Source organism: Taurulus bubalis (genome assembly GCF_910589615.1).
Source record: "Taurulus bubalis genome assembly, chromosome: 5".
In the NCBI taxonomy this organism is placed as follows: domain Eukaryota; kingdom Metazoa; phylum Chordata; class Actinopteri; order Perciformes; family Cottidae; genus Taurulus; species Taurulus bubalis.
In genome coordinates, this window is record NC_136593.1 from 15142966 (window position 1) to 15169322 (window position 26357).

General features: G+C 40.3%; 4 protein-coding genes across 4 annotated transcripts; 1 reads left to right on the forward strand and 3 right to left on the reverse strand.

Moving 5' to 3' along the window:
- Positions 1 to 3770: 3770 nt before the first annotated feature.
- oxtra (oxytocin receptor a) lies at positions 3771 to 10875 on the forward strand (the record flags this gene model as incomplete). The annotated part of the gene is made up of 2 exons (XM_079217637.1): positions 3771 to 4698; positions 10622 to 10875. 2 exons carry the CDS (start codon positions 3771 to 3773, stop codon positions 10873 to 10875), a joined length of 1182 nt encoding a protein of 393 aa, XP_079073763.1.
- A 1976-nt stretch (positions 10876 to 12851) lies between these two features.
- On the reverse strand, positions 12852 to 15929 carry cav3 (caveolin 3). The gene is made up of 2 exons (XM_079217646.1): positions 15714 to 15929; positions 12852 to 14383 (listed from the first exon to the last, which is right to left on the reverse strand). The coding sequence occupies exons 1-2, from the start codon at positions 15834 to 15836 to the stop codon at positions 14042 to 14044; spliced, it is 465 nt and encodes a 154-aa protein (XP_079073772.1). The 5' UTR covers positions 15837 to 15929; the 3' UTR covers positions 12852 to 14041.
- Positions 15930 to 17273: 1344 nt separating this feature from the next.
- On the reverse strand, positions 17274 to 20232 carry LOC306736226 (caveolin-2-like). Its single transcript, XM_079217835.1, has 3 exons — positions 20068 to 20232; positions 19242 to 19429; positions 17274 to 19003 (listed from the first exon to the last, which is right to left on the reverse strand). The coding sequence occupies exons 1-3, from the start codon at positions 20215 to 20217 to the stop codon at positions 18844 to 18846; spliced, it is 498 nt and encodes a 165-aa protein (XP_079073961.1). The 5' UTR covers positions 20218 to 20232; the 3' UTR covers positions 17274 to 18843.
- Positions 20233 to 25064: 4832 nt separating this feature from the next.
- On the reverse strand, positions 25065 to 26357 carry gpr61l (G protein-coupled receptor 61-like; the record flags this gene model as incomplete). Its single annotated transcript, XM_079218614.1, has 1 exon — positions 25065 to 26357. The coding sequence occupies one exon, from the start codon at positions 26355 to 26357 to the stop codon at positions 25065 to 25067; it is 1293 nt and encodes a 430-aa protein (XP_079074740.1).

Genomic DNA, 26357 nt, shown 5'->3' on the forward strand with positions numbered 1-26357 from the left:
ATACACATATATAAAGTTTTTCAGGTAATATATATATATATATATATATATATATATATATATATATATATATATATATATATATATATATATATATATATATATATATATATATATCAATGACAGCTAAATAATATTGTTACAGTGATATCAGGAATATGATGCATTGTAAAATAGAGTTCTGAGTTCTGAGACCACAAGGCTGTATGATGTTCACTGGAGTCATATTGAATTACAAAATGACATGTCTGCAGACTTCATTTTCCATCTTCTGTCTCATCACTCAGAACTGAGCCTGACATTATATAAATCCCTTTCAATATGTTTTAAGATTTTCTCAGGCAATGTCATTAATTTCAGAAAAACCTAGAGCGTCGTAATTATTTAAATTTTTTCCATCTGTAATCTTGCTTACTTTCACACTATTTCCATGACAGTCTACACTCACCACAAGGAACTGGACTTCTCTCAGTCATCTTAATGTGTTCTCATCATGGCAAAAAGAAGCTCTTTACCATATCCTCTATACTGCTGGAGCCTTCCATCCTTCTAATCCTTCATCGGAAAACTTCAAGTCAGACCTCATGCTGTTTACCCATCACCTGCCTTCTCAATGCCTCACAGATACATTCATCAGTAGCCCTTCATTTGGACTTTGTAACTTTTTTGATTACCCCGTTATTAGATTGGTCAATCGCACCCTAATCTGGTACTTTACCTGTGTCTGGTTTCAGAGGCTCCTCCTCCCCAAATGAGAGACTCTCCAGTGATCCTCACAGAGATCAAAACTGAGTGTTCAGGTGTTCCTCATCAACTCCCCAAACCCCTTACTTTTAGGTTTATCACCAGGAATTTGCTCTTGAAAACAGACAGATTTGTAATGATGGAAATTGGCAAATTATGTACCAGATTAATCATAAATATATGTTGATATATGTTATTCAGTAAGGACCCAGATTAACAACATTGCCAGACTCAATTATTCACATCTTGCTGTAGGTTTTCCATGTTTGTTCCTGTATGTATTTACCAGTCATTTACTCACCACCTGACCTTGAATTCCTTGTAAACATGACATGGTCACCTAATAATTATGGACTTTACGAGTTGATGGAGAACATCAGATGTAGCAGCATGCCATGGATTGTAAGATATTTAGGGCTGCAAAGTAAACATTGCACAGGTTGTGCGCTCCAAAGTCAGACTGTACTGTATGTCTCAGCTACATTAAGGAATCTTTGAAATGGGACAGACCTTGCCAACTTGTTATGACATTTAGTCTTGAACTGCAGACTTTGGGAGATCAGCCCCTGAAATGGGACACAACATATTTCTATCAATAAGATCTTGCACATTGTGTACATCTTCCATCATATACTCACAACACACTAACTTAGGAAGTCCAAACTCCTTACACAATGATGACTTGGCTTCAGTCTTACCATGTAATCAAATAGTCCCAGAGAACCTTCTCTGACAAAGCCCACTGAAAGCTTTGAAGCGCTGATGGTCTATTTTCTAGTTTTGGTCATAAAACCATGGAAAACACATACTTATATTCCACATCAATCGATTAATTAGTTTCTGCTGAGCGGTAGCAAAATTCAAGCTTAATCGAACTTTCCAATTTTCAGTGCTGACTTTGTTTCATTGATGTCAATGCACTTTTATAGTTGTATTCATAATATATCCAGATTCATTCCTCACATGCTGGCTCATTTAATTTGGATCAGCAAAAATACAGGAAGTGAGGTCATTAAATGTTTTCAATCCAAATTCACAAGTCACAGCATGAGATTTAATGCATCATTATTCATTTTTCCTTGTCCATTTAATTTCCAGTCAGCAGTAAATCATCTTCAGTTTTCATGTTACTGCTTTTAAATTCCAGTCGATCTGCAATTTTTCCAAAACCCAAAGCCACAAAAAGGGGGAGCAACTCTCTGGGTATAGAGATGACCAGAGGCCTTTTCCTGCAGGGTTTGCGACTATGGAAATTTAAAGAGCTGCGCAGTGGCAGACAAATCTCACTTTTCAGTACTTCTGACTGTTTGTTTGTATTGGTGTCACTTTGTTTAATAAATCATATAATCCAGCATTTTCTTAAATGTTCAACAACATGTGTTATAAGGTCAGTGTTGAACTTTATACTTATTAATGTAATGATCTACAAAGTGTTTGGTTTCACATATATTATATGCTGTTTATTATGTCTCTCTACCAGAAAAGACACTAAAACAGAATTCAGGTAGCAGCATGGACAGACAATTATACTTAAATGGAGATTAATACAAATCCTACTTCTTTTTGATATAATCTTACTTCCTGTCACACTCTCTCATCTGTCAAATTTAAATCATTTACAAAGAAATGTCGACATTATGCGTTTCTACATTCATGTCTTTGGGTTTTCATGTTGTTATTATTGGTTAATTATGATAAATCACCATCATCAATTAAGTCATAATAATATTGATTAGTAATCAACATAATAACAATTCACCTTCATTTACCCAACAGGTTTTAACCCCAAATCCAAAGCAGCAATTCATTTACTAACACGTATGGGAAGAAATAAGAAATGTGTGTTCAGAGGAATCGTTGGACATTAACAGCGCAACATCGCCAGTAGAATTTAACAGCGTATGTTTGTTTTTTCCTCATGTGTATGAAGATAATCATTGTCTCTTTTTCTTTCTTTTTTGTTTTGTTTTGCAGTAACGCGATGATTTAATACCTAAGGCGCTCTCTGTGGTGTCATTAATGAAAATACTAATTCTAAAATAAACTGTTATCCATCTCATTTTGGACTTAATCCTTGTTACATTATGAAGGTTTTCCAAAAGCTTAAAGCATCCGACTCATGTGGTCTACGATGTCTTCTGATATGGACAATACAAAGCACATACAGTGTGTTGACAGTAACGAGTGTGAGAACATAGAACATGTGCGCAGAGCTTTCTCTGGTGCTGTGCCTCTCCTAAAAAAGGTGAAAGTGAAACTCAGTTTGCATCCAGCACTTCCCTCAAAAATGCTCTCTCAGTAGGAGGTTATGAATGAGCGCGTGTATATTAAATAGCTGTTTACTCATAGAGCCCTAAACATAGTGGGGGCTCATGATCTGAAGAGGGTTGCAGAGCATGGTGGTGATGAATGGCTCACATCGTCCCCTCGTGGCGGTGAGAGGTAAAACTGTTTCCTGTTCTCACTGAACCGGGCAGAGATATAACAGCAGCTTCAGTGCTGTGCTGCTGGCCATTCCCGTCCATAGCAGTGATGATGTTGGAGCTTTCCATTTCTGCTGCACTTTTTCTCGCAATATTAACATTTTCAGAGTTTCATTTTGATTTTTAAAGTAAATATATCGATTTTGTTTTTCTCGACCATACCCTGCTAATTTCTTCGGATTGTGGTTTTGGAGAATTGCCAATGCAGTGAGGTGTACTACTCATGTATTTTAGACTTCACTGTCTTGAAGGTCCGTATTGCAGATTTCTGCACCTTAACTTTAGTGTCTTTGGTGCCCACATTTGTGTCACATGTTTCATATTGGAGGAAATATTTTCAAGCGTCTTCAGTTTTTAGAAAGCACGAGAGATTGATGATCAACACATCATTGTTCATCATTTAAATAACATGTTCTGAGCCTCATCACACCTCCTCGCCCTTCGTCTTGACACCTGTGCGGACACAAGGAAGACTTTTCCCCTGTTTCAGCGGTTGCATGACTGCACCACCCTGACGCATCTGCAGAGGATACGACTGCGGCAATGGAGAGTATTTCAAATGAAAGTGACTTTTGGCAATTTAACGAGTCCTGGCGGAACTCAAGTGTCGTTAACAGCACCGGTTGGTTGAATCAGACGAACCCTCTGAAGCGGAATGAAGAAGTGGCGAAGGTGGAGGTGGCTGTTCTCGCGCTGGTGCTGTTTTTGGCGCTGACGGGGAACCTGTGCGTCCTGCTGGCCATCCACAGCACCAAGCACAGCCAGTCTCGCATGTACTACTTCATGAAGCACCTGAGCATCGCCGATCTAGTTGTGGCAATATTTCAAGTTCTCCCTCAACTTATCTGGGACATTACATTTCGGTTCTATGGACCAGACATTTTGTGCAGGTTGGTAAAATACCTACAAGTCGTCGGAATGTTCGCCTCCACTTACATGTTAGTTTTGATGTCTGTAGACAGGTGTTTGGCCATTTGTCAGCCTCTTCGTTCGTTGCACAGGAGAAAAGACCGTTTCTATGTCTTATGTTCCTGGGTCCTGAGCCTGATCTTCAGCATCCCGCAGATGTTCATCTTCTCCCTTATCGAGGTCGGCTCGGCCGGATCAGGAGTGTATGACTGCTGGGGCGACTTCGTGAAGCCTTGGGGAGCCAAAGCCTACATCACATGGATCAGTCTCACTATATACATCATTCCAGTTGCGATACTGAGCATTTGCTACGGGTTGATAAGCTTCAAAATATGGCAAAACTTTAGACTGAAAACTAGACGCGAGCAGTGTATAAGCCTGACGCCCAAAACCTCCAAATCCAACACACTGACCCGCGTGAGCAGCGTCAAGCTCATCTCCAAGGCGAAGATAACCACAGTGAAGATGACTTTTGTGATCGTCGTGGCTTATATCGTCTGCTGGACCCCTTTCTTCTCTGTTCAGATGTGGACTGCGTGGGATACAGCAGCGCCCCGTGAGGGTAGGTTGGATTTTAAAGTCGGATATTAAACCGAGCGCGCGCCAATGCTGCGCAAATATAATGTCATCATATGCATCTGCAACATTTTGAAACACTAACACACTCTTTTGCCATTATGTTGCACATGTATCCAGCAATATGGCCGTGCCGTGGAAATGAATTGAGACTTGATCTATATAGCTGCCGCATCCCTCCTGCTGTGCGCATCAGTGATCTTTACGCATGAGGATGCCATGGCTTGCTTGTCAAGTGGGAACAAACTGAGACAACAAAAAGATGGATTTAATCTGTTTTCCTCAATGAGCTGGGTCTGGCACCGAGGTTACATGCTGACTAGCCGGGTTCTGTTGTTTGGGTAAATGTAACGCAGCAGGGTGCAGGGCGGATGAAAGAGTTTAGGGACTGGGCTGAAGCACTCAACAATGAGTGACTTCATACGTCTGTTAAAATGACACGTGACTTGTACTGGCTTTTACGGCCGTGTATGTGACATTTCAGCGTTTCTGATATTGAGCAATTTTAATGGAAAAATAGGCATTCAAATAGTAATCGGTCTTATAGACAACGAGTAATGTGTTCTCATGCAGTTTGTTTGCATCAGCCGACCATAAAAACATACCAATAATTCGTATTATGACAATGGCTCGTTTATTGAGTTGTAAGAAAAACAGTCATATGGCCTTTAAAGTGCCAAATCTGTACACAGAATGTTCCTCTGACCTCATACTGCAGAGACCAACTGACGACTAATCATTAATCAAATTAGTGTGCGCCAACACGCGCCAAGCAGCTTTTATTTGCGCCTGTGGGGCACGTTGAAGTGCGTCGTTGACATTTAGCCACAATAGGCCACTAAGCAACCATCTGTATGTGCTCCCTATGTCCATCGATCTGCTGGTAATGGACACAATTTAACAACATAAAGCCACCTCGACTTCACTTTTGTACTGTGCCTCTGTGTTCCTTCCATAATTTAAGACTGGAAGTGACAAGCCACATTTAAGTAATATCATTGTGGACAGTTGAGAAGACAATATGTCTGCATCTCTTCAAAACGTTACAAATGTTGTTTCATAATAGTTTCCATTCCTATAACTTTACTCCGTTTGTATTTCCTCAGACAAGAAGAAAAAAGAGAAACATTTTCTGCAAAAAACGACTACAATTAAATAATCTGCAACACATGCTAAAATAAGACACCATTTCTTGATGAGAAGCAAAAAGGCATTCGGTCTTTAGTTTTGTTTTCTCAGCTGAATGATTGTGTGTCATTCTCCTCAAGCTGCGTTGTTCACACCAGCTATTTACACGTTGGAGTTAAACAGTTGCACAATACACTTAGCTCTCATCCCATTCTTCAACACTGAGGAGGTATATTTTGGTCTGATGCTGCACCTCACAGTTATATACAAAATTACAGTTGCCAGAAAAATTGCAACAAAAGTGCTCCAGCCTGTGAATGAAAAAGAAAATGCAATACATGTCCTGTTGCAAAGCATTGCTCAGTGCAGGGAGGAGGCTGATGGCTGTCCTCCACGTGAACAGTGCTCAGAAAGGCCAGAATTGGCAGTTACGTGACAGTGTTTGTGTACAAAAGATAGTGGAGTGTCACCTGCGTGTGTGCAGATAAAGTGTCCACCAGAGTGAGCAAAGTGAGCCAAGATCACACAGCATGAAAGGAGTACTATGGGAATAACCTATACATTACAAACATGTGTTTCAAACACTCATGATGTAAACAAACCAGTTTCAGAAAACATCAGATTATTCAGTACAATTTTGTAGTTGTAGTTAATTGTAGTTCCTGTTGTTAATTTGGAAGAGACAACAGGTTATAATAATGTGTTTTTCATGTTCAATTGTTGTGTGGCTGACTCAGGGTCTGTACCTTTAAAACAGTTTGTGTTAAGTGAACAATTAGCAGCTGGTAAGGAACATACTGAAGAAGCTCATTATTCGTTATAGCAAATATTTAGATTATATTGCATCTAATCTAAATCTAAAATTGCATGGGTCATATAATCACCTATTTTATTCTGGTGCAGAACAATGTTTATTGTTTCAGCATATTTGTGAATGATTGGGGCCATTATGGAAAATAATTGATCAATTAAAGACAACAAGTTGACGTTTCAACAGTGGAGAATTACTGTTGAAAATTGTCCAGAGTCTGACTTTGAAGGGTCATTCTCAGCAGAAACAAGAAGTACAAGGAGCATGCAGACTCTTACACTTTCTCCACCCTCGTCCCCCATTACCAAAGTAATTATGTCTTCTGCATTAAATTATTCAGTAATTACATGAGACAATCAACAACACAATGCATTGTTTAACAATATGGTTATTTGTTATTGGTTATTGGCTTTTCGGTCAAGAGTTAGATGAAAAAGTATCAGTTTTTGCATCGCTCTCAATGTGTTTTACACATAAATAGAAATAACAGGAGCAGGGACAACAATGCTGGAGAGATAAAGGTAACAAATAGACAGGACTGTTATGTACAAAGGTAGTGAAAAAATAGGTGTTAATATAAACATAATATAAATAAAAGGCACAAATGACCAACAATATAATATGAAATAACATGCCTATTTAAGTCAAGCATTCTGTAAGTTGTAAAGAATACAAGTGTAGGATTGCACTGTGTTGATTGTTGTTGTTTGTCTATTGTATGCACCACCCGCCAAGACAAATTCCTCGTATGTGTGACATGTATTTTTAGATGAAGGAACAAAGAGCCAAACGGCTTTATCCCTTGAAGTGCCCCCAACACCGGGATTTACTGTAAAGGACCCTGCAGCAGTTTACCCTTTTTAGCACGGCATTAGGCATATCGATATGATTTTTGGAAACGTCAATGTTGCCTTCCTCTTAGCTTTATGACATCAGTTGCATCTGTGATTTCATATTGAAGAGCAAAACAGATTTAATTATATAAAGGACAGAAACATAAAGTCAAACCCTGACACAAGCTCCCAAAAGAATCTATGAGCACAAACATCTCCCCCTGCTGAGCCTGGTGACCTCGGATGCTGACTCGCATCACACTCTGTGTGTTATTGATTAGCAGTAAGTGCTTGATGGACACAAAGCCCAGTGTTACTTTTCAGCGTCTATATAATGTCTATACAGGGCATGAGAAAAGCAAGTCATTAACATGTACTGAAAGGCCTCTCAAAGCAATTTGATCATTAACATCACTGAATGCGAAAATGAGATTAGTGCAATGCTTGCTTGCCTTCAAGGAACACAAATAAGCACGTGTCCTTGTTATTGACTTGCTGAAGAGTCTTTTGGGGCTGCCCAGCATCAGCTCTGACAGTCAGACAGATGTGCTACCCATGGGGATGATCGTTCTGATCGATTCTGCCTTGCATTTGCTGAGTGATTCTTCCTTCTCTTGTGAAATACACCATGAGCTAATTCAGTGAAGACCTTTGCTTGATAATCCCTTATTATTCAAATTACATCCAGGCTCTGCTCTCATCTGCCCTGATAAGATTGCTTGATAACCACCAGTTGGTCTTTTGCACCGTCTCCAAAGAAGTGTATTCCTCCATCCATGTCAGCAGCAACATAGAGCAGGTTGATACATGGCTCACTATGTTTGCTGTACAATTGTGTAATATCAGCCTATAAATTAAAATGTTTCATGGTTGCAGAGTTTGTAGAATGTTTCATAAATTGGCAATTTCTTGTTTAGGTTAAAATATAGTTTGTATATAGTTTTTCTGCCGTTTCTATTTGTATACATCTGAAAGATTATAATGCAGCACTTAGCCAAAGGTAGATAATAAAACGTATGACACGCTAGTAGAAGGGTAATTCAATGATCTGCAGTCATTTTAACTTTTAACTTTAAAAATTAAACTGTAAATGGCTGATGATCAATTCTTATTAGTCATGCATGTGACTTTCTTGACCTTACAGAGATCATTGTCGGTGAGCAATTCTGTTCAAACTCAGGGACTGTCATTAAAGACGACATGAGAATAGCAGGAGCACAAACCAATTAGCAATTACTAAAAGGAGGTTAAATATGGGATACAAACCAATTAAATGAATCCAAACGTCATTTGCCAATTGTCAGTTAGATAGTGGAGTTGACGAGCAGAAATGTCATCCGCCGTGCCACAGTGGGTTGCCTATAAACCAGAGGTGGGCAAACTACGGCCCGCGGGCCGGATCCGGCCCACGGGGCATTTTAATCCGGCCCGCCGAGTATGATAATTATTATAACATAAAAAAAAAAAAAAAAAAGAAAAAAGTTATAGTAAAGACCGCTGTAGCGCTTCTCCGTTCCCAAGTTCAGTTTCCCGAAGCACGATGACCACAACAGACCAGCGTTGATGTTTCTTCATGCTTATTTATTGCACAGCGCTCTTTTAGGCTTTTCGAGTGTGTTCTGTTGCAGCAGAAAGACCGCTGTAATGCCTTCTGCTGCGCACACGGCACTGCTGCAGAAGAACACACACACGAAAAGCCTAAAAGAGCGCTGTGCAATAAATAAGCATGAAGAAACATCAACGCTGGTCTGTTGTGGTCATCGTGCTTCGGGAAAATCAAGTCGGGAACAGAGAGGTGTTACAGCAGTTTGTACGCGCCGTGCGGACCGCTGCCTGCCGTGTTCTGCTGAACTAGAGCGACACACAACACTTGCTGTGCTGCGCTGGTCAATTCCACCCCCACCCCCACTGATCCCACAGACAAGGGCGACAATTTTTTATTACCGTAATATACCGCAAACCACTGAAAAGCTCCACTTCTTAGCGGTCAGAATCCTTTTTAATTATGTCGTAAAGCGTTAACTTTAGAAGAATTACGGTAATATGAATCACTTTCTGTCGCCGGAGACAGGGTTTGTGCTACAACAGTTTTAGAGTTGTAAAATGAACTGACAGCTGCATGCAGAGTATTTTTCCTCAGTATAACTAACATAACTAACCACATTCGACCCACGGAACTGCGCCACCCTGCGCGCTCATGTCATGTGACATATAGGGTTCTGTCTGTCAGCCTCCTGCCATCCTCCTGCAGTGATACCTTCTGTCACAATGAGTGGACCCAAGAAAAGACAAGTCGACAGTGAGTGCAGAGTCTTTAATGAGTGGACTGCTAAGTAAGTAGTAGAACAAATTGATGAAGATTTAACCAGCGAGTTGAACAAAAAAGCTGAGTCATTTACGTTGTATTCTCACACCGCCCCCTGCCGGCCTCGCCGTCGTCCAGTGTAGAGCCACGGGTCTCACACCGCCCAGCACCTCCTGTGGCGGACCACAGGCTCCCTTTGGCTCCAATGATCTGTTTTACCAGATACTCATACTCTCATGTGGTCTGCATTTGGTTCCGCAACATTGTCCTCCCGTGACAGGTTCACACAAACACTCTCCATCCATCTGATACTGGCCCGGCCCGTCTGTCAATTTTTTTTATTCAATGTGGCCCCTGAGCCCAAAAGTTTGCCCACCCCTGCTATAAACCCATTTCTGCCTCTCACATCTCTACAGCAATCCCACCAGCAATACTCAGTAGAGTTATACTTTATAATCTAATTGATTCTGCATTGGCTGAAAATTGTTAATAGATAAAGGAAACAAGACTGTACCAGTCAACAGCCAAACATGTATCGAGGTTCATTCTTTGGGATGCATGGATATGTATGGCATCTAGTATGTTGAGGTATTGCAGTGGTAGACCATCCAACATTGCCATCACTACAACCACATCTCTATCATGGATAAACATTGTAAATCATCACAAGTAAAACAAAATGTGTGTGTACAACTGGTGAATTATGATGAGAATAGCGGTAGATAAAGTCAGCTCGAACACCGTTACTTATTTCAATCAAAACCTTCTCAAAAAGCTGCAGCTTCATTTTTGTTGTCACGGCACAGTAACTTTCTTCTCTCATCTCCTGCAGCGATGCCCTTCATCATCGCCATGCTGCTGGCCAGCCTCAACAGCTGCTGTAACCCCTGGATCTACATGTGCTTTGCTGGGCATCTGTTCCAGGATCTTAGGCAGAACTTTCTGTGCTGTTCCACTCGCTACCTCAAGTCATCCCAGTGCGGCTGCGAGCGTGACTTTGACTCCAGTCACAAGAGCAACTCCTCAACCTTCGTCATTAAAAGCACGAGTAGTCAGAGGAGCATCACACAGACTTCCACCACATAAGCACTCGTCCTCCCTTGTCCTCTCTTCTCCAGCTGCCCACCCTGCCTTTCACCAATGCCGTCGCCCATAAAATATCCAGCAGCTCAACTCCTTCAGTTACCTCTCACCTTGGGGTTTCTGTTTTCAAGCTCTGAAGGGGAAAAAAAACAACACACATATGTGTTTTGCTGTACAGTACCTTACAGTGTATGGATATGGAATTGTGAACTAGAAAGATGCGCAGAACATTATTAAGGGTGTGATATTTTATTCTCAAAGACGTACAAGATAATAATGGACCAAGCTGAGTAATCACCTTTTTGTTTGTTTGTTTTTACATTATTCTGGTTTGAGATGTACAGAGAAAATCAAGAAAAGCAAATATTTTTTAAGCACTTTCAACCGTAGCTGACTTCATTACTGATTAATTTGTTGTCACCACCAAAGCTTGTGGATCCTGTTTGTCTGTGTTATGATGAAATTGCTCACTTGTTATAAATAACCTGTACCACATTGTTCACTTTCTTACATTTGCAATGAATTGCATACATGTAAACTGTTACTTGAGATATTGTTAGATGTGAGATGTCATGGCTGTCACTGGTAAAGTATAAAATGAAAAATAAATAAAGAGCAAATGCAGCACAAATGCACTGAAGCCCCTGTTGTTTTTGCTGATGATCATTAGACTCCTATTGCCTACTGACATCCTTGGCAAGGTTGCTGGGAAAGTTTCAGAGGGATGTTTGTCCATGGCAAATCAATAATGTCACTGAGTTCCTACAAAATGCTGGCAGCACATTAAAACTTTGAACTTCCTGTCCAGCCTTAGCTCAAAAATGCATTCTTGGGTTGAGACGTGGAGACTGGAGTGAACTAAAGTTACTCATATTTCTGGAAGTACCTCGGGGCAACAATTGTTGCATGATGTGGTGCAATATCCCACAGGAAGTGACAATATAGGTAAACTGTGGCAATTCATTCTCTATAGCATTCTTTGTTGCAAAGCCAATTAAGCCTGATGCGTTTTTTTTTGTCTATTGTGTTTACGTTCTTTATAAAAGTTTCAAGAATAAGATCCATCTTATATGAACCTTTGTTATTATGATTACAGCAAATCAATTTTCATTGTCAATAATGAGGACTTAAATATATGCAAAAGCAAATCTATTATACGACTTATCCTGATATTTTGTCTCTCTCCCATCTTACACTTAGGATATTTGTAATAATAAGTATATATAATATGAAACAACACCACCTACCTCAACTATTACTAGAGAACTATCGTTAAGCTTTATACAGGTTAGTTACACTGCAACGCTGTTGCTTTAATTGTGTGTGGATGACATGAACCAAAATTATCATCATTTTAAAGTAATATTTATATTTAGGGAGAGTTTACTTCCCTTAGAGCCCCAGTGGTTCTCACCTTTTTTTCACTGATGTACCTCCTGTGAAAACAAATTGTAATACACTGCCATCGGTGTCTGATTTAATATAGAATATACTGTATACAATTCAGTTTATGAACTTACACTTCATAATAATGAATATTAATATTTATTAAATAACTATTTTTAAAATATTTTTGAATGGATGCTCATTTTAAATATATTTTTAAAAAAACTCACCTACGTGGAGTGCCTTCACTTACCCCCATTTGAGAACCACTGGCCTAGATGATGTGACTTTGCATAAGATAATCATTCACCAGTGGCAAATATTGTATTAGGAGAAAAGATGTAGAATATAGACTATGTAGAATATAAATCTTTTAAAGGTGACAAGGTGCCATGAATTTTAAGATCTAAGGTTATTAGTAATTGTTCCATTTCTAGAGATGCCAATAAGTGTGTAGGGCAATTTGTGACATACAGTATGTATGCAATATATTGCCTTGTAGATAATTGATGAAACATTGGTTGTATTTTTATCCTGCACATTAATTACCTTTGAAGATTTTGAGAAATCAATCAATCACTCTAGCTCCTTAATTACACTGGTTAAAACAGATCATTTATCAGCTCAATGCTTTCTGCTCATATACATTAGAACTGTGCATTTTCTAGCATAGTAAAGGACAAAAGAGTCGGCCAAACAGAAACACGCTATGAACAAAGAAGGGTGTGGTGACACTGAATCATCAATAATGGATCTCAGACAGAAAGAGAAGCAAATGAAAAACACAACAGCAGCCTCTAGTGGGTCACAGCTCCCAGGTCGCCTCAAGCAGACCAAAATATCACTGAAACACGGTGAACATGTTTGGTGACTCTTAAAAATGTACTACTTAAGCCTCTCAGAAGGAACTAAAATAACACAAATAAGATACTTTCAATCATGCGCTGAACCAGTGGTGCAATGCACTTATTATAGTGACAGTTCCATCAGGTGTAAAGTGTCTTTAGAATAGTTTCAGCCCATGTATAATTAGCCTTTGTAGCCCATGTCAGTAGTTAGGTCCAGTCTTGTTTCCACATACTTGACTGAAATGTGCAGGCATTAACTGACTCACTTTGATAAAAGTAAGTAATTGTGTGGCTGGTTCAAAAACATATTTCTTTCATCAACACAGTCAACACAAATCAGTCATGACAAATTACAAAATAATTTTGTCGAGAAAACATTTCCAATTTCTTTGGTTTTGTTAGAGCTTTTCAAATAAGGTTATATTTATGAATGTCAAATCCAATTCCATCAATATAAAGTTAAATACCAGACACAGCAACATACAACATTGATAGAACTTTTAAGAATGACCAAATGCACTGTAATGCATACAGGCAGCATTGTCCACAGGCGCAGCAGTGTTACGGAGTTCATTTAATTTGTTGTGATTGAGTAGCTATTGTCTTTGGCTTATGTCAAATAAATGAGAGCAGACAGATCCTCATCATGGCAGGCGGTCCTCTTCTCCCTCAGAGAGGAGCAGTGAGCCCTCCAGGAGGGCCAGAGCTGTCACAGAACCACGCCGCCTGCTGCAGCTGTCACAGAGCTTCTGGTGGCGAAAGGCTCACCGGGCATGCCAGGACAGCGCTTGAGGATGGGTGGGTGGGGAACAGCATGTTATAAAGGGAGAAGGAGGAGTATCAGGGAGTGAGCAAGGTGTCAGGGCTGAGATTCTGGTGTATAAAAAGATACCGCACTTCATCCAATCATACTAAAAATGCTACTGTGTGAGTTCTTAGACTTCTTTGCGCATTACAACGCGCACACTGCTGAAGATCTTCCCCACGGCTTCGAAGAAGGGATCACAGAAGGTCTGGATGCAGAGAGAGTAGATGCGGCTGATGCACTGTGACTCAATCAGACAGCTCTTGATGCAGGGAACCACAGCCCAGATGTGGCAGAAGGACATGCATGCAAACAGGAAGCCCCAGAGCAGAGCAACAGGGATACCAAAGACAGCGGACAAGATGCGGTAGCACCAGTACTTGGACACAGTAAAGGTGGTGTAGCTGAGCTTCCACACCCCGTCCAGGCTGTGTGTACCGTCAGGCTCTGCAATGACATCCTCAAAGTCCACCTAATAGGAAATTTAAAAGAGACGTTGATTACTACACATCCCTGAGTGCACACCACTTGTATATATCTCCCTCCTCCAGCCCTCTGTGGGCTCTGAGTAATGTGCACATGAAAATGTTAAGTATAAAGATTAAGCTTGTGAAATCCGCAGAGTGTCCAAATTAGGCAGAGAAGCCAATTATGTGTCACACATCATAGAAGAAGAAAAAACGTTAAAAAGAAAGTTGAGGAGGAGTTGAGGATTTTAATGCTGGATCCAAATCATTCTAAAAGCTTCATTCAAACACATTTTTTAGTTCACCTTGTGTAAAATACAACAACAGAGAAACTGTACAATGGTCCAGTCTGTTTTCAGCTTTCAGTATGTCACCTGCTTTGGAAAATCACTTTTGAATTGTAAATTGAGAATCAGCTATAAATGCGAATTATTTTGACATGGCATCATGACAGGTGGCTGCACTGCACATCTAAATGCTTTTCTTTTTTTCCAGATCACTGATGCGATCAGTATGTCAGGTAACAAGTCGCTGCCCTTTTCTCGAAGAGATAGACGCCTGAGATCATCCTTTGAATGAATGGTTGGACATGCACTGTTTTATATTTCCTCTGCAACATCCAGCCTCTTTCAGCTCTCGTGGGATTGCTGTAGTGTAATTCAGCAAAATAATCAGTGTTCTTTAGAAACAATAGAGCATTGATGGTAAAGATTCCCTGACTAATTAGGGAGACCGTTCCAATTGATATTAATTTATTTTAAGTAGAAAATGACTAAATTAAAATGTCAATGCTAAACTACCACTAACTCCTGGACCAGACCATTGGGATTAAGATTTAACAACTTTCCACTTTAAAACAGATTTGAGCAGACATGTAAATCATATTTAAACTGAGTCTGTAGACACTAAACCCATGCTCTACTCATAACTTTATTTACAATCCTCATTGACGATGTTTACAGGAATCCCATCTAGCCAAACTAAATATACTCTAAATGTGCACGCGATCCTGTCCTGAGAGAAATATTTTGTAACATTACCACGGCAACAATCCAAGGATAAACAGTTGTCAAACCTAAATAAATCACAGCGACACAGTGTATCAGTTTCACACTCTTCTACCCCATTCCCAAAATAAACTTTTGGTTCAGCATAGGCAACAGGAATAGCTCTTGCTCTATTTAGGGATCTCCCAGACAGTATGATAACCTGTATTCCTGTCTTTTCTTTTACTACTAACCACTTTATTTATTATTTATTCTATCCCTAAATTTCAAAGACCGATATGTTCTTAATCCTCTCTGTGACAGGGTGGAGTCTCCATGCCGAACAAACCTTCACCACGTCCTCATTGATCTGCTTGGGATCTCTGTTAATTAGATCAATCTCCTTGGTGTGGCTGTCCTTCACAATCTTCTCCTCGTTGGCGTTGACGTTGACTTGGTACTGATCCGCCATAGTGGGGCTGCAGGTCCGGGACGGGCTGAAGACGGCGAGAGAAAACCTTCCCCGATCAAACTGCACAGAGCCGCTTCGGTTCACTCCTGAACCCCTGTATCACCACTGTGACGCTCCCTCTGGCATACCAGTGGACAGCTGCTGCAGCCGTCCTGGTAAAAATGGAGGCCTGACCCCATACACGCACACACAGACGGCGGGCACACACACAATGTAATGCACACATACAGAAAAGGCATGCCTTAAAGGAGAACCCAGGGTTGTGTCACATTTCACACAGGGTTGTGGGACTATCTGGGCAGGGTTTACACATTGGCACGAACTTCCACCACCGAGTGAGGCAGTAAGCACAAACACACCCTCCTGCTCTGGCTGCAGTCGGGACACTGTTTTGCTTTCAAATAGTGAACTTATTTTTAAAATTATTTGTTTTATTTTGTTTTGTTTGAAGCTAAACTGCACAACAGAAGAGAGAAAATAAGTATATTCAATGTTGTCAGGATTACAAGTGTTTTGTAATGTGGATTCACAGGATTACTGTAATACATATTCGTAAGTCAGTTAGATATCATTTTCTTTGTTGACATTAGGCCAGTTTGAAAAACTATACGGTACCTCCTCTGTCACTGTAATCCTACAGTTGACATGCTGTAGAATCTGCTGCACTGAGAAATGTTTCTGACGGTTTTGTTTTAATTTCTAAAAAGATTTTTTTGAGCCTGTGTTATTTTTTAGTTTGATTTAGAGGACTTGTTAGGAAAGGTTTGCTTATATTGCATGCTAAACATATTTGCATGTTTCTTAGCAGTTATATTCTAATTCAAGCTATTTTTGATTTTAACAAGGTCCAAAACATAAAATCCAACAGTGCCCAAAAATAAATTCTGACTCATCTTCCTTAAGCTGTGCAGTTGTTGCTATCAGTCATAGCTTTCTATATCAGCATGTCGCATAAACATACAGCGTGGGGCTGCCAAAAAGAGGGGGAAGAGGAGGGGGTGCTATGAAAACCGGTGCAAGGTCTCACAGCATCCAGAGCACTCTGTTGCTATTTATCTCAGTCAGTAGGGTGTAAGAACAGAACAGGAAGCGCGACTTCGGTGCATGGACTTGTTCCCTGGTGGAAAAGACAGGCACAGAGAGAGGGAGGGAGGGGTGGAATGGGATCTGAGTGCATGTGATAGAGAGACAACCCAATTAGAGGGGTATGGAGAGAGTTGAGGCCAGTTAGGCATGGAGGCAGAGGGACAGAAATAGTTCAGCAGAGAGTCATGCTGGGCATACCTCTGCCTCTATGGGCGTCAATGCAATCAGCTGAGACTGCACTGCTCCTGTCTTTCATTTAATGTAGACAGACACACCAGGCTCTCAAACCTCTCAGACCTATATTTAGAGTCAAATAGAATGTAATGGTTGGAGTGGGTATCAACTCGGGATGGTTTATTGAACAGTGCAGTTTAACTTGACACATTCGCCTACAAAATTACTTTTATTATGTACCATACATTTTCAAAGTAGTATTCTTACATTCCTTAGTTCCTGATAGCAGTCATTTTTCCTGAAAATACTCAATGGTGTACAATTAGGGAAATATACTTTTTGACTTTCTTGGATGATAGTTAGATGAGAAAGATCATACCACTCGCTATATGATGCTATACCGCCAGTTAGCTGTGTTGAAAATCGGATCAGGCGGGAAAGTGAGTGTGGCTCTTTCCAAAGGTAGTACAACCTGGTAGTAAACACCTCACTAATTATCCCAAATCTAATTTGTTTAATTCATTAAAAAGCAACCTTAAGTGACACTCCAGGAAGTAATTGCACCCCTTATAAAACCTTTTCCTCCTGTTCCCAGTCGTTATGTTGAATTAAGCTAAACTAAGATATGCTAAGCAAACTGGCCGCTGACTCAGGTCATTCACATAGTTGAGATATGTGAGATCGATCTTTTCATCTAACGCCAGCAACAAAGTATCGAACAAAATGTCAAACTATTCCATTCCTCCCCTGTGCATGATCAGAGTGAATGAATAGTATTGTTATTATACTTTAGTCTTTCTGAAATCAAAGTCATGTGAATACCTCAATAAAAATAAAGCTTTGTTTTCTTGCCCTTAAACACTATATTGTAACCAGCTGATTTACTTTAATTTTGCCCTTACACTTTGTAACACTCTCTGAAAAGGGTTACATAATGTACATAAAGATATTCTCTGCAGCTTAGTGAATCTATTTTGATACTGGATTTGAATACTTTTGTACTTTTATTAGTGTTATTCTATGTGGTTGCCAGTTTTCCACTACCAGCGCTTGATTAGTTTACTGCTTATGTGCACTTGAACTATAACCTTGAATATAATAATTTGAAGTATTTGCGATGGTGTGCTGTTATTAAGTTCATAATAATAATAAAAAAGACAGGTCCGTTTCATAGTTAATATATTAATCATAACTCATGGTTAAAAAGCCAAAAATAATTCATGATTGGTTTAAAAGGGGATACAATATTTCATATCAGATGGTGGACAGTTTTAAAAGTGTGTTTATGCTATTAGTATTGGTATTGTGGTATTGAGAATTAAGTACATTAAAATCAGAATGTCAAGTCATTTAATGAATTTCACTAATGTGATTTTATTTAACTTATTTAGAATTTAGAGATTATTATGTTGCTGTCTGCTTGTTGGTCTTTTTTAATTTACAGGCCAGAATTACAGGCCAGTTTTATTATTGTTTTTAAATGTAATTGCAATGATTTATACACATATGTTTACCATTTTCTTCTGTATTATGGTTTAAACATCATTTACGCCACATATTCTATCAACACGTTTGTTCAACATCACAAAAGGGACAAGTTGTATGTCAATATGTCAACATGCAATTATACAAAGTAATTACAGACAAGTATGATGCAGATTATGATTTACCGTATGGAATTAGAATGCAATCTGTTCCAACTTTCTTTTTCTCAGTTTTTACCAAACATCGACACACAGTGTGTTTTCTATTTGTCTTCATCTTTTGCCAGATGGATGGTGATCCGACCACAGCTCTTTCCAATACTAACACATAGGGGGCTGATGAGAATGTTCAGTATGCTGCCCCACACAGTTTGAACCCAGTGCATGTTGATGAGAAGGAGCTGTACACAGGGCATGATTAACCTGGAGAGATACAGGGAGGTGTAAAAAAAAACATGAAACATAAAAATGCTTCTGGACTCAGAAAAACTGTTCTCATTGGGGGACAATGTGTAGTAGGGAAAAGGTTGAATAACTATATTATTATATAACTATAAATATCTAATTCAACTACCTACTGAATAATCTTTATTTACCAGAAGTGTTTAGCAGTTTATCCACACTTAAACTCTCTCTCATCTCAGTTTTACAGCAGTCCTACCAGATGTGAAGGCAGCTGAGCACAGCAAAGAGGATTCCTGCTACCAGTGAGACTGGCACTGCCAGAAGGAGGGAGATGAGGCGGTAGATCCACAGTCTGGACACCTCAAACAGGGCGTGACTCCACAACCACACGTTGTCAAAGCTCCGCACCGAGGGAGGCTCTGCAATCACGTCCTCAAACGTGACCTCAAGACACACACACAGGGACAATGGAAGTGATTTCCAGGGACAGTTATTCTCAAGCGTGTAAAATATAATGCTAGGGATTGGATATGTAGGCATGGTGGACCAACATATTGACATGCAGACTGAGAATGATGGTGATGCATGCACACTACCTGCACAGAGCCATTTTAATTGCAATATCATTTTTTCATTCCTTGTACTTTGCCATTTAGGATCTCATCGACAGGGACAGATATAGAACTGTGTGTGTGATCGTGTCCACTTTAGGTCAGTATTATGCAGCATGAAATTTACCTCATTACGTTGGTAGTGAGAACAAAATTGAAGCCATTGTCCTAGATAAACATTTGTCCTATCATAAAGCTTTATTTCTATAATCCATGTATCCTCATCATCATGACTTGTGCCCATAAAGAAATCAGTTCACCCCTAAACGATACATAGATTATTATATCAGTTCAGCGTTGCATTGGCAGTGTTAGATAAGGGACTGGCATGTTTGTTTATTTTACTGAACCGTCAAGTCCTCTGTTTCTCCAAACAGAACGGACGTACGTCAGCCTGTGGCCTGTGCTGTGTGTTGTCTGAAGGTTTATGTATATTCTACGTGGACCCCAGTGACAGTGCACACTCGTTACCTTAAGACTCGTGTTGACTCTTTTGGGATCCCTGTCATGAATCGGAGGCCTTGCGTCACTGTGGATGGAATTCAGATCTTCAGACTGTGCATTCACTTTGACCTCCATCAGTTCCATTGTTCCTGTGTCGTTTAATCCCTGGTCCTCCATTTCCACCAAGTTGAGCTGTGTCCTGGCTCTGTTAACGGCTGTGGTCATTGGAAATGTGGAGGATGAGCAGGGAACATCAGGAGGATGGCTTACTGCTCTGCAGGCTTGTCACTGACACCCAGATGTAACATAGTGGACTGCTGACTGCTTTGCTTCTAGTTGAGGAATGCCTTTATTGACTTTTAAAGGCTTGTCTTCAGTGACATGTTCCATGTGACACACTACGAGGAAAGTCTCATTTGGACCAGCATGAAAAAAGGACAACGGCCATCGCTAATCAACCCTCACTTCTTTCTTAAATATTGAGAGACTGCATATGATCAGGGGAGTATTTTGTCACTGTCATGGTTATATAGTCAGAGTTACCTTATTGATCCATTTAGAATTTTTGGCACTTTTGCAGCTCCATTCAATACGGGTATTAAGGTGAATGTATTAGCAATAAGAACAGTACTTTCAAGAACCGCTCATCGCCTGTTGACTCCAGAAAAGAGAGTTTGGTTGTAACGTTCGTATATCCAGCAGCTAAAGTGAACTGCAGTCAGTGAGTCGAACATACTATACTAAGACATACTATTATATGCACAGAGTGCTGTTTGCATGTTTATTCAAAGTTTATTAATATTGAAAGTGCTGCGTGTCCAAAGTTGCACCACCTTGTACATTGCACGTCCTTGTGTTTCCAGCAATACACCCACCAAGTGTGAAGAAGCTCAAATTAATGGTTTTCAAGACATGCAAAGGACAACAAACAGACAGTGATTCCTTGCCTTGTAGTCTGATGTACTGCCTAGTACTTTCATCACTTGTGAGTAGGTTGTGTATGTATGGTTTTTCAACACATGCATGGTATGTCTTCAAAATGACTTTACATATTTTATGACACCAGGAGTACTTCTTATACAACACTGTCCCTCAGTAAACAGCCACACAGTCAACACCTACCCTCCCTTGTTACTAAGGCAAGCACTGACCTTTTACCTCACACCCAGAAAATTGCAACTGATCATAAATACTGCACATTTCATACGTCTCAAGATTATGGATTGAGTAGGAATCAGGTTTATTCTAATGTAGGTTTCCTCAATAAAAGGGATCGGCTTGGTATTTGCTGCATAACAATAAAACATATTACACACAAAAAATCAAGCACTGTCAAAGTCTACAACCATAAATATGAATACAAAAAAACATAAAACATTTTTTTTATAATAATAAAAATATTTAAAATATATCTCTTTTTAAAATGTAAAAAAAACGTGTTTTTTCATGAAGAGGATGAAATGTTCAAAAATATTGACCAAGGTGTGTGCAAAAGTTCACATTGCAAAGAATATACAATGTTCAGAGATAATAACAATAATCCAAAGGCAGCAGCAATCTGACTCTTATTGTATTGTCTTCATACCTCCTTTTGAAAAGACAATGACGAGACACTTAACAGACAACACATAGCCTATCTCACTGTTTGTGGAAATTTACTAGAATCCTTAATATCAGACACGTCCAAACAATGAGGAATGAGGAACATTCACTAGTATATAGCACACTCTGTTGGTCATGGTTTGTCTTTTTCGTAAAAAAAAAGAAAGAAAAAAAATCAGCATTTGTTTGTCACTGATGGTCAAATCAGCTGCATTTTGCACTGACAAGTGCCCAAATAGCAATTTTTCTCCCAGTGCTCACTGCTTCCAATAATACCAAAGGGCTTTCGTTACCATTGGCAGCAGTACTGCATCCATAGTAGAGTCCAATTAGCTGATGATCAATGCTGTGTGGAAACTATAGTAATGAAGAGCCCTCGATAGTGTGTTGTGATTGTGTCTGTAGATCCTGCTCTGCACACATGCTAGTTTAGTTTAGATACATCAAAGAGTAAAAAAGGATCAATTGCAGGTATCGTTTGACTGGAAAAGGTTTGAAACTACTTGGTTCTGAGCAGTGGCGGTGCGTCAATAGAGGGCGCTAGGGCGCCGCCCCTCTTAAAATCTTTCGATGAAAAAAAAAAAGAAGAAAATAAATAAATATATATATACTGTCAAAAAACATTATGTACCAAATAATTTAAATAAGAAAGATACCGTGTTGACGCCCTAAATGTGTGTTGGAGACCGTAAGCCCCTGTCAACAACCACTTAAAACCAGTTAAATGTGACCAAATATAATATATCGCCGTTCATCATCACTGAGGAAAGCCCCTCCCCTCTCGGGGCGCCGGCCAAATGTGAGTCTATGGAAGCGAGCAAACATTTCAGGGGCGTTACGGCAAGGACAGCTTCTCATTGGCGGATGAAACGAGAATCTTCGGGCACACAAAAGTGCGCCCTAGCCAATGACATCGTTTCTTATTGCAACGTGGTTGGACTATTCGTCGAATCAGAGACCTTTATCATTCCCTCACAGCCCATACAGCTCCCACGTATCTACGCGAGCAACGCTAGCATAGACTTTGATTATGTCAGTGAGTTAAAGGTATCGAGTACCTAGTCCTCACAGGTCCAGGTGAAGTGGACAGTGGTTTTGTTAATCATCAATTAGCTCGTCAATAAGAAAACACTCTGGTGTTACCTGACAAACAACAGACATCTCCTTTGATTTTTCTTCTATGTAATGTTCCTTACTCCACGTGTCTCCTTCCTGATTATTCAAACAAGCAGGATTTTGGATTTTTTATTTTCTCACCAACTGCAAGAAACTTAAAAAAGTGTATGCTGCATAGCAGGGGTCTTGTATTGTCTTTCTTTCTTTCAGCACTTCATCACAGATAAGGCCTGAGATTACAATTCTTATCTGACAGCCCTCTAGAGAAATACCTGGCTCAGCCGGTGACCTTTGCTGCTGTGACTCGTGTCATGTACCACACGGGTTCTACACATCTGGAATTACATTTCCAGACTGAGACTCAGACATTATGAAGAGATGAGGACAAATAATTGCTTGAAAAAATCTGCATTTTTATTAAGATTTGTGAAGATAAATCAAAGTGTTGAGCTCCAACCGTCACACCTGTCAGTCCAAGTGTTTCTGGAACAACAATATCTTCCTAATCTGTTTTAGTCAACAAACAATGTCTGAACTTAGGTTTCAAATACAGATCTCTGTATGGTGTGAATAACAATGTGATGGATTTTGATTGAAAAGTCCATCAGATGGTATGATGGTTGTCCAGACTGTGTTTGGTTTCACTAGATCCAGTTGATGTTTTGTCCCAACCCTGTTTCTTTCATTGTATGAATAACGGGGTTCATGAAATTCAAATCTGTGCGTGCACATTGTAGGTTTAATTGACATCATGTCAGCAGCTGTCCTGAAGTCCTGAATTTAAGAGGAATCGTTTAAAATGTGTCTTTTGGTCTCATTGTTCATTTATAAAAGGAGGAAATTAAATGAGGAGGCAAAGAGAGAAATAAACACATGTATTGATATAAAAAGTCTCACAGCATGTTTCTGTGTTGTGTGTTGGTTTCTGTACACATATCGTAGTGAGACAGCGAGTGTGTATTCACCGCACAGTATTAAGTACACAACCGCAGTTCAGAGTGCTGAATACTCCAGTTAGTTACATTCATACAGCAAAATGGTGTTTGCAGTTATTTGCTATGACCACACTATTCTTTATTTGTCATGGCCGCTGTTTGTGAAAGACAAAAACTAACAGCAAAGGCCATAAAACAGCACTTTGTCACCACTCTACGAGCACTAGCAATGCCCAGTAGTGATTTCCATCGTAAAATCACTATCTCTGCCTCGCCGTCTCCATGCCACTATGAAAGCAGTCCATATTCGTACTTTCCCTCGCGCTCTATTCACATGTTAATCAGCCTCTTTCTCGCCGTATAGACCTGTGTACCAACCTGCCTGCGTGTGTGAAACGCAGGCACAAGACAGAATTAGTAGATCAATTAGAATTTAAAGTTAAAGCATATATTCAGTCTAAAGGTGCTTGTTGCTATGTGAGTCACAGGCTCACTCCATTTCCATGACGACAGGGGTAGATGACATTCACCGTCTATCAGCACATCAGTCGCACACAGGAACTCTGGGTAATTGTCCCTCAGATTCACGAGAGCTCGTCACACTGCCACCGTGTTAGTTATTCCACTCACTCATGGGCTACGTGCAATACTTTACTGTTTTCAATACTCAGTCACCAATATAATGGTACAATGGCTAATAACTTAGCAACAACACATGCATGTTATATATATCACAATTATAAACTAACAGGTCAGTTGTAGTATGAATGTAAAATATGCACAGGGAGACATTTATCAATGTTTCTTGTTACAGTCATAGCAACCACCTAAAATGAGAAATCCTCCCTGAAACAGACAATGAAAGGCGCTGGGCATAATAATGTACAATATTTAAAGTATAGGGTCACATTTGTTCAAGTCTATCTTAAAACAATACGGATATGTCCGTATGTGGATTAAACAAATTATTGGTTGCTGTAATTGTTCCAACTGTCCTCACTGGCAACAGACAGATCCATAAAAGCAGTAGTAAGTGGTGGTAGAAAAAAATCCATTCATGCAACAAAAAAACAAAAAATATTAAGCTTCAGCTGACTGACTCATCCAAATCAAGTGTGGAGTTTTGCACAGAACAAAGATTTGGTCTTCCGTCACTTAAATTGAAAGAAGGAATGTCTTTGTGGCTAGTCTGGGTAGGAGAAAGTATTTAGGTGACCAATAATCATTTCAATGTACACATGGACGTGTCAGTATTGTTTTAAAGACTTGTGATGTGAACCGATTCGTTAGGAAGAAATGGCCTGCTTACAACAAAAAACTGATATGATCTACATTTTAGCACTTTGGTCCATAGCTCATGTTGCTCAATGTCTAAGCGTGCTCCTCAGGTATCTGTCCAGGAATCTTTATGCCCGGATCCATAGTGTTTCTGGGACGGGAGTTGGCTGTGCTGGATGTGGTATCAGCTGTGCTGCTGTTTCTCTGGAGGAACTGGAGGAAGTTCTCCTGAAGGGAGCCCTCATGGCTGGATGTCCCAAACTCCGCCGGCTGGGTCAAGCAGCAGCGCCGAAACTTGACCAGTTCTTCTCTGATCTGCCTGTTCAACAGGCCGTAGAAGAACGGGTTAACTGCAAAGGAGGAGTAAGCCAGCCAGGTGACTGCCTCCTCTAAATCCCCGGGGCTGTGCATGGAGCCAGTCAAGGACATTTGCAGGTGGAAGATGAAGTAGGGCAACCAGCACACAAAGAACTGACCCACAATTAATACTAAAGTAAGGGCAGCCTTTCCTCCACTGAAGGCCCTTTCTGGAGACAGTCTTTGGGGCAGAGTCCGGGTGGTGGTGATCATGGTGGTCTGGCTGTTGATGGAGTCTGAGCGGTTCTTAGCAACGGTTGCATTTGTCCACGTTGGCACAGCTGGGACTTGCTGCAGGGCTGCAGAACGAGCTACCTTGTACACGGAACCGTAAACGGCAAAGATAACCATTGCAGGAACCAGGAAACAAATCACGCTGAAGAACACAGCAAATACACTTCTTAGACGACTGTGGCTCGCATGAAGAGAGCAGTGAGCTGCAGCAATAGAGCTGTGATGTCCATAAGCTGGCCATCCAAACAGCGTGATCAAAGCTAAGAGGACTGACTTGACCCAGATTAGGAGCATGACACCAATAGCAAGGTTGATGGTCATCTTGACTTCGTAGCGCATGGGGTGCACGATATAGAAGTAACGCTCCACACTGATGGCTGTGATGGTGAGGATGGAGAGACAGATGAGGAAAACGTTGAGAAAAATGTATACCTGACACTCCAGAACCGTAAACACCACAGTGCCAAAAAACGCTGAGCTGGATATGATACCCAAAGGCATGAGGAGGATGGCACACAGCAGGTCCACTGCACAAAGGTGACACACGAAAGCAAACCTCTTCAGGTGAGGAGCGCGGGCGATGGCCACCATCACACCAGTGTTGGCCAACAAAGCAATGAGGTTAAGGGTCACCATGCAGAACAACCCAAAAAGGTCTTTGATCTGAGACTGGGAGCTTGTGACGACGCCTAGATCGGCAGGAACTGTAGGATTGGACTCCCATAGGGACGTGGTGAGATTAGTTGGTGAGTGAGTTGGCACATAGGCTATCATGGGACCAGTCTTAGCCGCCAT

What these genes read in the sequence shown, in the direction of transcription:
- cav3 (XM_079217646.1), bottom strand. Translation starts at nt 15,836, where the DNA reads ATGGCGGATCAGTACCAAGTCAACGTCAACGCCAACGAGGAGAAGATT. An exon ending in TCAATGAGGACGTGGTGAAG is followed by an intron (nt 14,384 to 15,713) that starts GTTTGTTCGGCA and finishes ATTTCCTATTAG; the next exon opens with GTGGACTTTGAGGATGTCAT.
- LOC306736226 (XM_079217835.1), bottom strand. Translation starts at nt 20,217, where the DNA reads ATGGAGGACCAGGGATTAAACGACACAGGAACAATGGAACTGATGGAG. An exon ending in GAGTCAACACGAGTCTTAAG is followed by an intron (nt 19,430 to 20,067) that starts GTAACGAGTGTG and finishes GTGTGTCTTGAG; the next exon opens with GTCACGTTTGAGGACGTGAT. An exon ending in CTCAGCTGCCTTCACATCTG is followed by an intron (nt 19,004 to 19,241) that starts GTAGGACTGCTG and finishes GTATCTCTCCAG; the next exon opens with GTTAATCATGCCCTGTGTAC.